This window comes from Schistocerca serialis, chromosome 8, assembly GCF_023864345.2.
Source record: "Schistocerca serialis cubense isolate TAMUIC-IGC-003099 chromosome 8, iqSchSeri2.2, whole genome shotgun sequence".
In the NCBI taxonomy this organism is placed as follows: Eukaryota; Metazoa; Arthropoda; class Insecta; order Orthoptera; family Acrididae; genus Schistocerca; species Schistocerca serialis.
Genome location: NC_064645.1, coordinates 31,177,170 through 31,191,050, shown reverse-complemented (window position 1 = coordinate 31,191,050; position 13,881 = coordinate 31,177,170). Strand labels below are relative to the sequence as shown.

Here is a 13,881-nt window from a genome sequence, read left to right as displayed (position 1 = left end):
CGTGACAGGAACACTCCAGCTCGGGGTGGCTTAAGGAAGATACTGCAGAAGAAACTCGAGAAAATTTGCCTGTATTTTGGATTGCGGACAACTGCACAGTGGCGTTCATCAAGGAACTGCCAGAAGTGAAGGATACATTTGTCGCTATCAGCAAATAAGAAGTGTACTGCGTGTCCACGTATCCATGTCACAGAGATCGTCTTTGCTTGAAGGAAGTATCCGGCATCGGGAAAGACGAGCACTTGAGAAGGTATGTGATGAAGAGTCGTACGGGTAATTAGGGACAACACCTGTCGCACCGAGAACCAGACGCCTCTCGCCGAGCCGCACACCAGGTGGTGCTCGTCTGTGTCCGTAACGTCACAGTCGACACACAACGGAGTGTCTGCGAGGTCTATCCTGTGAAGGCGTGACGGGCATCCTTGCTTCCCACTGACGGTAAGGATCCGTGCAGACGGGACGTCAGTGTCAATATAAGGAGCGCACACCGATCGCCAAACGGCACGCCAGTCCACTTCGGGAAGCTTCCACTCAACCACCTGTGCTGCTGATGGAAACCACAGATCGCCTTCGTGGAAGTCAACTGCGCCGGCAGTTTCACAGTACGGACGTAGTTCAATTCAAGAAAAAAATGACGGAAGTAAAAGAAGGGCGGCGCCTCTTCGGAGAGTTCGATAGGTGCCGCGAGAGCGTGTGGCGCAAGGGCCTCCAGCAATAGGCTGGTAAGGAACGCACGACTACGGCGCCACAGCGTCACGTGAAAGCCGATGAGAAAGGCTACCGCTCTGTCAGGCACGTCACACAGACCTAAAGTGACCACGTTCCCCCACCTACCTTGTTACTATCTCCTGAAGGCTTCAGTCGTAAATATATTACTAACTGAATTTTAACTAACAAATTGTCAATGCGTTTTTAATGCATCCCCAGCACGCCGGTGCCCTCAAACGTCATACTCCCATAATACGCAACATACAATACTTCTTTTACTACGAATATGACGTTTCTCGTCATTTCATTACAACGTGTCATACAATTAACGGATGGTTCCATGAGCTCCTCTGATTGCTGGTGCTCAGAAACGGCGTACGAGGTTCAACTGAAAGCCAATATGGCGCCTCACAACTCTGCACCGAAGGGAGATGGCGTGTTTGTGACGTAGGTGGCGTGCTACTATTCCACTCGTCAACGTTGAAACGCACGTTCAGAATATCTGACATTCTAGATATTGCTCTGCACCTTAGGAACGATTCTCCAACGTGCTTTTCCACACGCTGACGTCAGAGTTTCAGCACTCTCCACGATCGGATGGACGGTTTGTGTGCCGACGGCTCAAGAATCTATTTTTCTGTCTAGCAGTGCTGTGGTCCGTGAATTCTCGCCGTGCTCGGTTGTTCAACATAGTTACACGAGAGACTAGTTTCTGAATTCGGTATACTGTTAACGTATGTGGTGGAAACAAAACACTTGCTGACCCAGCTCGACTACTCTGTCGCCAGTGATTCGGACGGCGCGCTGGAGACAGCTGAGACGGCCTGTAAGCGCGCCCTGTGGGGCGGGGGCGGCTCTTCTCAGCGCTGACTGTGCCGACGATGAGGACCGCAGGCGAGGCGAGGCGAGGCGGAGGCGCTCGCCTTGGCGGCTGCGGCAGACGCCGCATCTCTGTGGCCCGCCGGCCGCGGCCGAGCAGCTGCAGCTGGTCGCCTGCCCCCGGCACCCGACATTGGCGGCTGAGGGCCGCCACCGCAGGTGTTTCCGCGCACATTGCTCATCTTGGTGCTAGGTAGTAGGCGGCTTTCACACTATGTGATCAAAAGTATCCGGACACCGGGCTGAAAATGACTTACAAGTTCGTGGTATCCTCCATCAGTAATGCTGGAATTCAAAACGGTGTTGGCCCACCTTTAGCCTTCATGACAGCTTCCACTCTCGCAGGCATACGTTCAATCAGCTGCTGGAAGGTTTCTTGGGGAACGGCAGACAATTCTTCACGAAGTTCTGCATGGAGGAGAGGTATCGATATTGGTCGGTGAGACTGGCACGAAGTCGGCGTTCCAAAACATCGCAAAGATTTTCTTTAGGATTCAGGTCAAGACTCTGTGCAGGCCAGTCCATTACAGACATGCCATTGTAACGTAACCTTTCCGCCACAGGCCGTGCATTATGAACAGCTGCTCGACCGTGTTGAAAGATGCAATCGCCATCTTCGACTTGCTCGTCGACAGTGCGAAGCAAGAGCGTGCTTGAAACATTAATGTAGGGCTGTGCTGTGACACTGCCGCGCAAAACAACAAGGGGCGCAAGCCCCCTCCATGAAAAACACGACCACACCATAACACCACAGCCCCCGAATTTTACTGTTGGCATTACACACGCTGGCAGATAACGTTCACCGGGCATTCGCCATACCTACACCCTGCCATCGGAACGCCACATTGTGTACAGAGATTCGTCACTCCACACAACGTTTTTCGACTGTAAAGTCGTCCAACGTTTACGCTCCTTACACCAAGCGAAACGTCGTTTGGCATTTAGCGGTGTGATGTGTGGTTTATCAGCAACCTCTCGACCATGAAATCCAAGTTTTCTCACCGACCGACTAACTGTCATAGTCCTTGCAGTGGATCCTGATGCAGTTTGGTACTCCTGTGTGATGATCTGCATAGATGTGTGCCTATTACACACTGCCACCCTCTTCAACTGCAGGAGGTCTCTGTCAGTCAACAGACCAGGTCGTCCTGTACGCTTTTGTACTGTACGTGTCCCTTCACATTTCCACTTCACTATCGCATCGGAAACAGTCGACGTAGGCATGTTTAGGAGTGTGGAAATCTCGCGTACAGACGTATGACGCAAGTGACGCCCAATCACCTGACCACGATCGAAGTCCTTGAGTTTCGCGGAGCGCCCCATTCTACTCTCTCAGGATGTCTAATGACTACAGAGGTCGCTGATATGAAGTACCTGGCAGTAAGTAGCACCACAATGCACCTGATATGAGAGCGTATGTTTTTGGGGTGTCCGGATACTTTTAATCAGACAGTGTATGTGTACCCATTCGACCCAAATACACCGTCGATTACGATAGCTGTGCCCGCGGGACGTCGGGATTTGATCGTGGACGAATGGAAACGTGTCACCTCGTGGGATACATCACGTTTCCTGTTACACCAGGCAAATAGCTGGTCGAAATACGTACCTCATCACGGATGCGGGCCGATAGGGGCACAACTGTGTTATGAAGGGGGGGGGGGAGGGGTGAGGCGTTCACGTGGGCTTCTGTAAGAAATGCGGTAGTAGCGCGGAGGCACAGTGACCCTAAATAACTAAACGTTTGTCCACTCCCGTTACCTGAGTGGTCAGCGCTGCAGAATGCCACGCCATGGGGCCCGGGTTCGATTCCTGGCTGGGGCAGGAGATTTTCTCCGCTCAGGAAACAATGGTGTTGCCCTCTCCATCATTTCATCCCCATCTCCGACGCGCAAGTCGCTCAATGTGGCGTTGACTGCAATAAGTACTCGCACTCGGCGGCCCAACTTTCGCGAGTGAGGGACTCCCGGACCACAATGCCGTACGCTCATTTACATTTTTTGACGAAAAGTGTGAGGCCATGCAAACGAGTGCTAAAAGGGGTCTTTTAATCTTCGATTAGACGATAATCTAGTCAAATTTAAAGGGCGTAAATTGCACTACATACGTAGGAATTACAATTATGAACAACTTAAATTGGCCGGCCGATGTGGCCGAGCGGTTCTAGGCGCGTCAGTCCGGAACCGCGCGACCGCTACGGTCGCAGGTTCGAATCCTGCCTCAGCATGGATGTGTGTGGTGTCCTTAGGTTGGTTAGGTTTAAGTAGTTCTAAGTTCTAGGGGACTGATGACCTCAGATGTTAAGTGCCATAGTGCTCGGAGCCATTTGAACCATTTTGAACTTAAATTTCGAGGAACAACTAAAAAATGTTGTGGGGAAGGCAAACCAAAGACTGTGTTTTACTGGCAGGACACTTAGAAAATGAAACAGAGCTTCTAAGAAGACTGCCTACACTACGCTTATCCGTCCTGTTTTAGAATACTGCTGCGCGGTTTGGGATATTTACCAGATAGGATTGACGGAGTACCTCACAAAAGTTCAAAGAAGGGCAGCACGTTTTGTATTATCGCGAAACAGGGGACAGAGTGTCACTGAAATGATACGGGATTTTGGCTGGACATCATTGGAAAAAAGCGTTTTACGTTGCGACGGAATCTTTTCACGAAATTCCAATCACCAACTTTCTCCTCGGAATGCGAAAATATTTTTTTGATGGCAACCTACATAGGGTTAACCGATCACCATGATAAAATAATGGAAATTAGTGCTCTTAAGATAAGATATAGGTGTTCGTTCTTTCCGCGCGCTGTACGACACTCGAACAGTAGAGAAGTGTGAAGATTTGCACCGAGCGAGGTGGCGCAGTGGTTAGACACTGGACTCGCATTCTGGAGGACGACGGTTCAATCCCGCGTCAGCCATCCTGATTTAGGTTTTCCGTGACTTCCCTAAATCGCTCCAGGCAAATGCCGGGATGGTTCCTTTGAAAGGGCACGGCCGCCTTCCTTCCCTAATCCGATTAGACCGATGACCTCGCTGTCTGGTCTCCTTCCCCAAAAACAACCCAACCCATCACCTCCCTGAACAGCGCCAGCGCCAGTGAAGATTTGCAGAGTATCCGTATAAATGTAGATGTAGACAGCCCTCGACTGCGTGAACACTGCCTCGGAGCAGCTGAATCCCGTCGTACTCGGTGTCCTCCCGGCGGTTACGGCAACTTCTGTCGGGGTAACTGTCCGATTACCGACGCCAGCAGCGTGGTAAGGCTATTTAAGGAGCACGACGGTGAATTCGTGTCGATGTGTTCGCTATCTGGTCGCAATGGAATAAATCCACAGAGCAGTGGGGTGTAGTTTTTGGGAACTGCCTAACTTGTGCGTCGGACGTCTGGTGCCGCATAGCTCCTGTGCCATCCGCGTCGTGCAGACCAGGTGCTGCATGGGGGAGCGACGCGGCGTCGAGCGCACGGCGCCCCACCGGTCCTTGAACCTGCTGCCGCGGCCGGCACGGCGGTGTTCCGCTGTCCGCGGCCCCAGCTGGAGCACGTGACGCGGCGCGGCGCGGCGCGGCGGCCGGCGCCGGCACCGGCACGTCGCTCGTAGGCGGCGGCTTCTCTCTGGCAGAGACGGCGCGCACTGCGTACAGGTTCAGGCGCACACGCGCAGTCGACAGCGACAGATTCTCGTCGCAGATCGTGGTCCGCCGGTTCGAAGGCCTTCGATACGATCGATCACGTATACCTGCTGCCACTGTACCGTCCGTACCGACTGGTGCCGTAGGTTAGCCTCGGTAGTGACGTCATTTTCGGTTCTTTATCAGAAGCTACTATTCTGGAAGCTTCTGAAGCCTGTTACCGATCGGTCCACCTGCCGATTTTTCGACAACCGTACGAAGAGGTTTTGGATTTCGGTACGGCTCTCTCGTTCGGTTCGGTGTGATTGATTTACACCTAGAATTTGCTATTTTAAACATATTGAGCGGTTTTAGCTTCAGATTTAGTGATTATGTCACTGAAGAATCACCAGGACACGTCCAGGTGAAAAGTAAGTTCATACTAGACTCTTTTCTTTTGTTAGAAACATGGTTTGTGTTGTTGTTACTGTGATTGATTATAACATACCTGTTATTTTTTATATTATTAAGAGTTTAAAAAATCATTAAATTCCAAAAGGTCGCTCTGCTAACGTATATCACACGGATGTTTGCTGATATTACTAGTGACCTCGCGTACTTTCTTCCGCAAAATGGTGTACATATTAATTACAGAAACGTGTTTAAAACCTTTAAGTAACGATGCAAAGGAATTTTGTGCAGCCTAAGAGGGGAAATCTTCCAAAATTTCATGCACTTACCGCTTACGCCCGCATCATTCGGCAACGAAGTTAGCCTGCGTCTCTTTCGACTGCAATTATGTGGATGAGTACGTAGCGACTTCCGAGTGCGTGGTCACACGGGAATCTAAGAGCACAACTTAAATTACTGCGAATGAAACTAGCAGCGGTCCTTTATACTTGAGCTTGTCAGAAGTATTTATCTGCAAACGAATCCATAACAACAGTTGACAGAGATGGAAGATTCCCAACGCAATATTTTTGGCCTACACCATCATACATGCGACATTTTGCCGACCGCGGTGGTCTAGCGGTTCTAGGCGCTCAGTCCGGAGCCGCGCGACTGCTACGGTCGCAGGTTCGAATCCTGCCTCGGGCATGGATGTGTGTGATGTCCTTAGGTTAGTTAGGTTTAAGTAGTTCTAAGTTCTAGGGGACCGATGACCATAGATGTTCAGTCCCATAGTGCTCAGAGCCATTTGAACCATGCGACATTTTGATGCGTCACAAGCATGTTACAAACTACAACTACTGCACTCGCCACACGTTCTCGAAAAGGCGTTATTTTAAATTTTATTTTTTATGAACCAAATCGTGTAAGTATCACACAGGGAAGTAGGCTATTTCATCATTTGAATCTCTAGGAGCGAGTTACAACCACATTATATGCTATATACTTATATGGATATGGTGTCTGTTCTTTCGGACATGTCAGAAAGAACAGACACCATTGATGACCTGCAGCTGTTTAGAACGAAATTAGAATTATATATTAATCCATTCAGCTGCTCACGGGCGTTGATATATATCAAATGTGTGCCCCGACCGGGACTCGAACCCGGGATCCCCTGCTTACATGGCAGACGCTCTATCCATCTGAGCCACCGAGGGCACAGAGGATAGTGCGACTGCAGGGACTATCTCGCGCCCGCCTCCCGCGAGATCCACATTCTAACCTTATATGTCCACACACTACATTCGTAGTGTTCCTACCCAACACACTCATTACTCGTGGAAGAAATTCTTACCAAGTCCCGTAAGCGTTCGGGTAATATGTGTGCATCCGCACAGAAGAAGAAGGTCATGGTAGGTATTGCCAGAACTATATACTTATATAGATATGGTGTCTGTTCTTTCGGACATGGTATCAGACGACTGAAAACTAATATTTAATACTACCTCAACTTTGCACGCTGATTCCAAATCTGTTTTCAGTTTTTTTCTATCACATACAGTTTCCCCACATTTAGCCAGTAGCTTATTTGTATTGTTGGAGGTACATTTCTCAGTATGGCCCTGTATAGCTTTAGGTTGCTACACCTGTTGATGCTGGTTGTTGTTATGTGAGCCAGAAAGTGTTGCTTGTCTCACAGGCTTGGATTACTAGTGCTATATGTGGTTATTCTGTAAATTTAAGACAGGAGTAATTAAACACTTGGCCTGCTGTTAATTGTTACTAGTGTGTCAACACGCACGTGCGTGAACAACCTAAATATTTTCTGTTACATTTTGGGAATTATACAGTGGCTTAAGAGATTTTGTGTGAAATACTTGCCATGCTTATTTTAAAATGAAACTTGGTGACGAGTACAAGGGACGGGCTCCAGAGACAGTTTACCTCTATTGTGTGGAAAGGTTAAGGTTGTGGATAAAAGGAAAGAAAATATGCATTGCATTTGTGATTCTAATGGTATGGAGAAAAATAAGAGACAAACTGATGAAGGACGAAGAAAGGTGTATGACCACCTTCCGGTTACTTAGAACTTTCTATAAAATAACGAATATCCTAATTACAAATCCATTGTAGAAAAAAATTGCGAAATTTCAAGAAGATGGGTCGTTAAATGAGTGTGAAAGTCCATTATCTATACTCACATATCTACTACTTCCCGGGAATTTGGAACATTATATTGAAGAGCAGAGTTAACGTTTCCTCCGAGATAGTAAGAGGGGCTACCAGCGACATCGGATAGCACCTATGTTGGCCGGCTCCTGTTGGGTGTTGAAGATGGACAGTCATCATATATAGTGATCTACAAGGAAGCCAAGGAAGAGAAATTTTAATAATTTATGAGCCACTGTTGACTTCTTTTTTATATACAAGGTAGTCACGAAACGAATTAGAGGAATTCTGAGGAGTATTTTTTAAATGTATTTCATTTTTTAAATGTGTTTTGATTAAAATCTCACCTTGAGTGAAATGGTTTAGGATACAGTTGTGGGCTCAGAAGAGAAAATTGTCAAAATAATGCTTCTTATTTTATGTAAAATCCTGGTGTGATAGACAAAAATAGTTATTTCGAGAATCCGCATAAAAAATCGATTCAAGAACACCTACTTTCAATAAATTGTCTGACAAAAAGATCAGATTAGTGTTATTAATGGCCCTTACGCAATTGCAGTCGAACCACTCCCGGTGAGCCGGCCGTTGTGGCCGAGCGGTTCTAGGTGCTTCATTCTGGAACCGCGTAACCGCTGCGGTCGCAGGTTCGAATCGTGACTCGGGCATGGATGTGTGTGATGTCCTTAGGTTAGTTAGGTTTAAGTAGTTCTAAGTTCTAGGGGACTGATGACCTCAGATGTAAGTCCCATAGTGCTCAGAGCCATTTGAACCATTTTGAACCACACCCGGTGAAAACCGAACAGTCGGCGACAGCTATATCGACAGCAAGTATCCGACTCTGTTGCACAGCATATACCAAAGACCTGTGCGTCGGTGTTTGGAACGCGCAGGACCTCAGGAAGCTGCGAGACGAATTAGAGGAATACGCTACTGCTACTCGTGTTGGTGCTCAAACCGACAACGGAAAAGCAACACTGCTCCTCAGTGGAAGTGCATCCCAAATCCATAGGCACCAGGCCGGACAATTCCATCGCTACCTTGGCGTACGATGGAAGGCTAATTCGGACTGCACGGTTACTAAGAATTGGACGGACTTAACAGCGCCGGATTTGAGTCGTATTGCAAATAATTTCGATACCTAGTGACATGTAATACCCGTCGGATTTTTTATTTTTTTATTTGGGTCGTCAGTCTTCTGGCTAGTTTGATGCGGCCCGCTACGAATTCCTCTCCTGAGCCAACCTCTTCATAGCAGAGTAGCACTTGCAACCTACGTCCTCAGTTATTCACTCGATGCATTCCAATGTCTTCCTCTACAGTTTTTGTCCTCTGCAACTCCCTCTAGTACCATGTAAGTCTTTCCCTCATGTCTTCCATTCCTCTCCGATTCTGCACAGAACTTCCTCATTCCTTACCTTATCAGTCCACCTAATTTTTAACATTCGCCTGTAGCACCACATCTCAATACCATACAACGCTGTACTCCCACCGATGCCCGAATCGCTAGCAATGAGTTTCTAAGACGCACACCTCTTCGAGGTCAGCTTTAAGACGCTCCCTAGCGTGGGAAGTCAGCGTGCGGAGCATCTTCTCGACAGTATGCGAGCGGAAGGCAAGAAGCAGGGTCCTCGGCTTGTCCAGCGTCTAACTGTAATCCTGCAGCCGCAAAACTGGCAGTGCCAGCATCGCCCCGGCATAGAGACATAATCCGCCAATATCTTTTGGACTTCAGCTACGTGCGCGCCAACTCAGAGCGGCCGTATCTACTGTGCACGAAAAATGTTTATGCGCTCACGATGGAGATAATTACGTGTAATCCCAGTGAGCTGTAGAGCTAACAGAGTGAATCCAACACACTGCGGCACAATAGAGCAACGCTCATACGCCGTCTGAGTTATCTTGTCGACGAATTATAAACTCCGTAAGACTGGCCTCAGTACGACTTCAACGTGTGAGTTCTGGTCAAGAATTGGTTCTCTTATACACAGATACACACGTGGTAGCGAGATGGAGGTGTGGACAAAACTTACACGGAAACTGACATTCCTTGTCGCGACAACAAGAACTATACAGGGTGAAGAAAAATTCGCGCACTCGCAGCGCGATTCCTCACATACTGACGATACAACAATGTCTCTCACAAAATTTCGTCCTGCGCATATTTCGGGCAGTAAATAGACGTTAAAGACCGGCACTCTCGCAACACAGTACGGTAACTACCTCTGTCAGGAGATACCATTAGTGTTGTCCAGTTGGTGCAGTGGATAGTGTTTTGGCTTAGCATGCAGGGTTCGATTCTGGGTCGTGCACTATTTGTTTTTATTTGCTAAAAGTAGTCTGCTTGGTACGGTATCTGGTGTCCTAAAGATCATACAGCCATTACAGTGCGTCTTCTAAAAAGCATTTGCAGATACGTATTATGAACACAGAAATGGATATGCAGTCGTTTTAATTGGTCACCTTTTAAAGAAGTCTTTTGCACGTCGTGGACGCGAATTGTATCGCACCAATGCATCTACTAGATGCGGAACTTGTTTTCTTTGTATTCACACCCAGTGGTCCCGTCGATTGATTCCAACCATTATTCGTGCGACGTTCAGGTCCATTACAATCCGTTGGGGCCTTAGCGTCACGAGTAGGGCTAGCAAGGTGCTTTGCAAATAGTTTCGATGAGAGGGCGGGAGCCGGCAGAGAACGCTCACTTCTAACAGACACCACGACACTAACCGACGAGCTACTGATTATTGCGAATGCTCGTTCCTTCCGCTGGCTTCCCGCTACACTGTAGTGGTACCAACTTCCCTCGCGGGCATAACATATTAAAGCTACATGCCTCATAACCTTAGTTTCAAGATAGCCCCCGTATTTCGCAGTGCTGATTTTCTAAAACGTAATATCTATACTTTGTAAACTGACACAGTTGCACTAATACGTAACAGGTAAATGATCGTTCACGTTAAAACACACTAGCAAAATACTCGCTGTCAGAGATTTACACTCACGGAGGAAGGATGTTCTGGCGTAACGACAAGCGCCGGCGCGAAGATCGAGAACGATACAGCAGAGACGGCTGCGAGACGACGTCAGCCATTATCACGCTGACTAGTGTTGTTCTCAGCATCAATTACTTTAAGTATTGTGTAAGTCAAGGGACCGAAGACCTCAGCAGTTTGGTGCCTTAGGAATTCATACACATTTGGCAAGTCTGCCGCCTTACCCTTCACGATCCGCGTCCCAAACGGCACATTCCAGCACACTGCGCTTCTCACCCTAAGTGCCTCGAGGACTGTACGTCACTGCCACAGACCTGTCCCTAACCGGGCGCGCGCGGGGTGCGACGGGGAGACGTACGCTTCCGTACCAGCCAGCAACCACTAGTCTTCGTGGACTGAAACAGCGTGACAAGAAATTATTGCGATCGGAGTCCGCCCCTGGTAGCTGAGTGGTCAGCGCGACGGAATATCCTACCTAACGGCCCGGCTTCGATTCCCGGCTGGGTCGGAGATTTTCTCCGCTCACTGACTGGATGTTGTGTTGTCCTCTCGATTAATGATAAACATTAGTGGCCGAAGACTTCCGGCATAAGAAGACACTCTAATTTTCCAACGGCCTTGTCAAAGAGGGAGGAGGAGCAGACAGAGGTTCAGAGCACTCGTCCTTGCGGTGGGAAACTGCCCCTAAATTGTCAATGGCATGAGGATGCAGAAGGCAATGCAAACCGCTGTATTAAAGACACATAAGGTGTATCCACAAGACATGTGGCCTGTAATTGAATAAGTGTCATGATGATCCTTCCACTAGCAAAAGATTCCGGAATAGTCCCCCATTCGAATCTCCGGGAGGGGACTGCCAAGGGGGAGGTAACCATGAGGAAAAGATTGAATAATCCACGAAAGGATAACGTTCTACGAGTCGGCGCGTGGAATGTCAGAAGCTTGAACGTGGCAGGGAAACTAGAAAATCTGAAAACGGAAGTCCAAAGGCTCAATCTAGATGTAGTAGGGGTCAGTGGAGTGAATTGGAAAGAAGACAACGATTTGTGGTCGGACGAGTACAGCGTAATATCAACAGAAGCAGAAAATGATATAAAAAGAGTAGGATTCGTTATGAACAGGAAGGTAGGGCAGAGAGAGAGGACAGTTCAGTGACAGGATTGTTCTTATCAGAATCCACAGCAAACCAACATCAACAGCTATAGTTCAGGTATATATGCCGACGTTGCAAGCTTAAGATGAAGAGATAGAGAAAATGTACCAGGATATTGAAAGGGTAGTACAGTATGTAAAGGGGGATAAAAATTTAATAGTCATGGGGGACTGGTTCAAATGGCTCTGAGCACTAGGCGACTCAACTTCTGAGGTCATCAGTCGCCTAGAACTTAGAACTAATTAAACCTAACTAACCTAAGGACATCACACACATCCATGCCCGAGGCAGGATTCGAACCTGCGACCGTAGCGGTCACGCGGTTCCAGACTGAAGCGCCTTTAACCGCACGGCCACACCGGCCGGCATATGGGGGACTGGAATGCAGTTGTAGGGGAAGGAGTAGAAGAAAAGGTTAGAGGAGAATATGGGCTTGGGACAAGGAATGAGAGAGGAGAAAGACTAATTGAGTGCTGTAATAAATTTCAGCCAGTGATAGCAAATACTCTGTCCAAGAACCACAAGAGGAGGAGGTATACTTGGAAAAGACCGGGTGATACGGGAAGATTTCGCTTGGATTACATCATGGTCACATAGAGATTCGGAAATCAGATAGTGGATTGCAAGGCATACCCAGGAGCAGATATAAACTGAGATCACAATGTAGTAGCGATGAAGAGTAGGCTGAAGTTCAAGAGGTTAGTCAGGAAGAAACACGTGGGATACAAAAGTACTAAGGAATGACGAGATACGCTTGAAGTTCTCTAAGGCTATAGATACAGCAATGAGAAATAGCTCGGTAGGCATTGTAGTTCTCTAAAAAAAATAAGAGAAGTTGGAAAGGAAAATTTGGTAACAAAGAAGGTAACTTCGAAGAAACCATGAGTAACAGAAGAAATAGTTCAGTTGACCGATGACAGGAGGAAGTACAAAAATGTTCAGGGAAATTCAGGATAAAGAAATTCAAGTCGCTGACGAACGAAATAAATAGGAAGTGCAGGGAAGCTAAAAGGAAATGATTGCATGAAAAATGTGAAGAAATGGAAAAACAAATGATTGTGAGAAGGACTGACTCAGCAAACAGGAAAGTCAAATGGTTCAAATGGCTCTGAGCACTATGGGACTTAACTTCTAAGGCCATCAGTCCCCTAGAACTTAGAACTACTTAAAACTAACTAACCTAAGGACAGCACACACATCCAAGCCCGAGGCAGGATTTGAACCTGCGACCGTAGCGGTCGCGCTGCTCCAGACTGTAGCGCCTAGAACCGCTCGGCCACCGCGGCCGGCCAGGAAAGTCAAAGCAACCTTCTGTGAAATTCAATGCAAGTGTGGTAAATTAAGAGTGCGACGGGAATTCCACTGCTAAATGCAGAGGAGATAGCGGATAGATGGAAAGAGTACATTGAATGCTTCTATGTGGGGAAAGATTTGTCTGGCGTGATAGAAGAAGAAACAGGAGTCGATTTAGAAGACGTAGGGGATCCAGTATTAGAATCAGAATTTGAGAGAGCTTTAGAGGACTTAAGATCAAATAAGGCAGAAGGGATGGATAACATTCCATCAGAATATCTAAAATCTTTTGGGAAAGTGGCAATGAAACGTTGGAGTGTAGATTGGATCAGTGTGGCGACAGACCGTCTGACTTTTGGAAAATATCATACCCTCTGCAGGTACTTAAATGTGATTTGCAGAGTATCCATGTAGATGTACACAATTCCAAAGACTGCAAGAGCTGACGAGCTCTCACACAATCAGCTAAACAGCTCATGCATGCAACTTGATGACAAGAATAATATACAGAAGAAAGGAAAAGGAAATTGAGGATGCGCTAGTTGAGGATCAGTTTGGCTTCAGAATAGGTAAAGGCGCGAGAGGTGCGACTCTGACGTTGAGGTTAATAAAGGAAGCAAGAGTAAAGGAAGATCAAGGCACATTAATAGGATTTGTCGACATGGCAAAATGGTTCAAGA

At 47.5% G+C, this 13,881-nt stretch overlaps 1 protein-coding gene and 1 non-coding gene across 2 annotated transcripts in view; both read right to left on the bottom strand.

Annotated features, from left to right (window-relative positions):
• Positions 1-1,568: 1,568 nt before the first annotated feature.
• Positions 1,569-13,881, bottom strand: part of LOC126416537 (cadherin-related tumor suppressor-like) — a 120,911-nt gene continuing 108,598 nt past the window's right edge. The window contains exon 9 of the mRNA XM_050084283.1: positions 1,569-1,799. Coding sequence (XP_049940240.1) covers positions 1,569-1,799 — 231 coding nt within the window. The remainder of the gene's footprint in view (positions 1,800-13,881) is intronic.
• Trnat-ugu (transfer RNA threonine (anticodon UGU)) lies at positions 6,737-6,811 on the bottom strand. The gene has a single exon. It is a non-coding gene; the product is annotated as a tRNA-Thr (tRNA).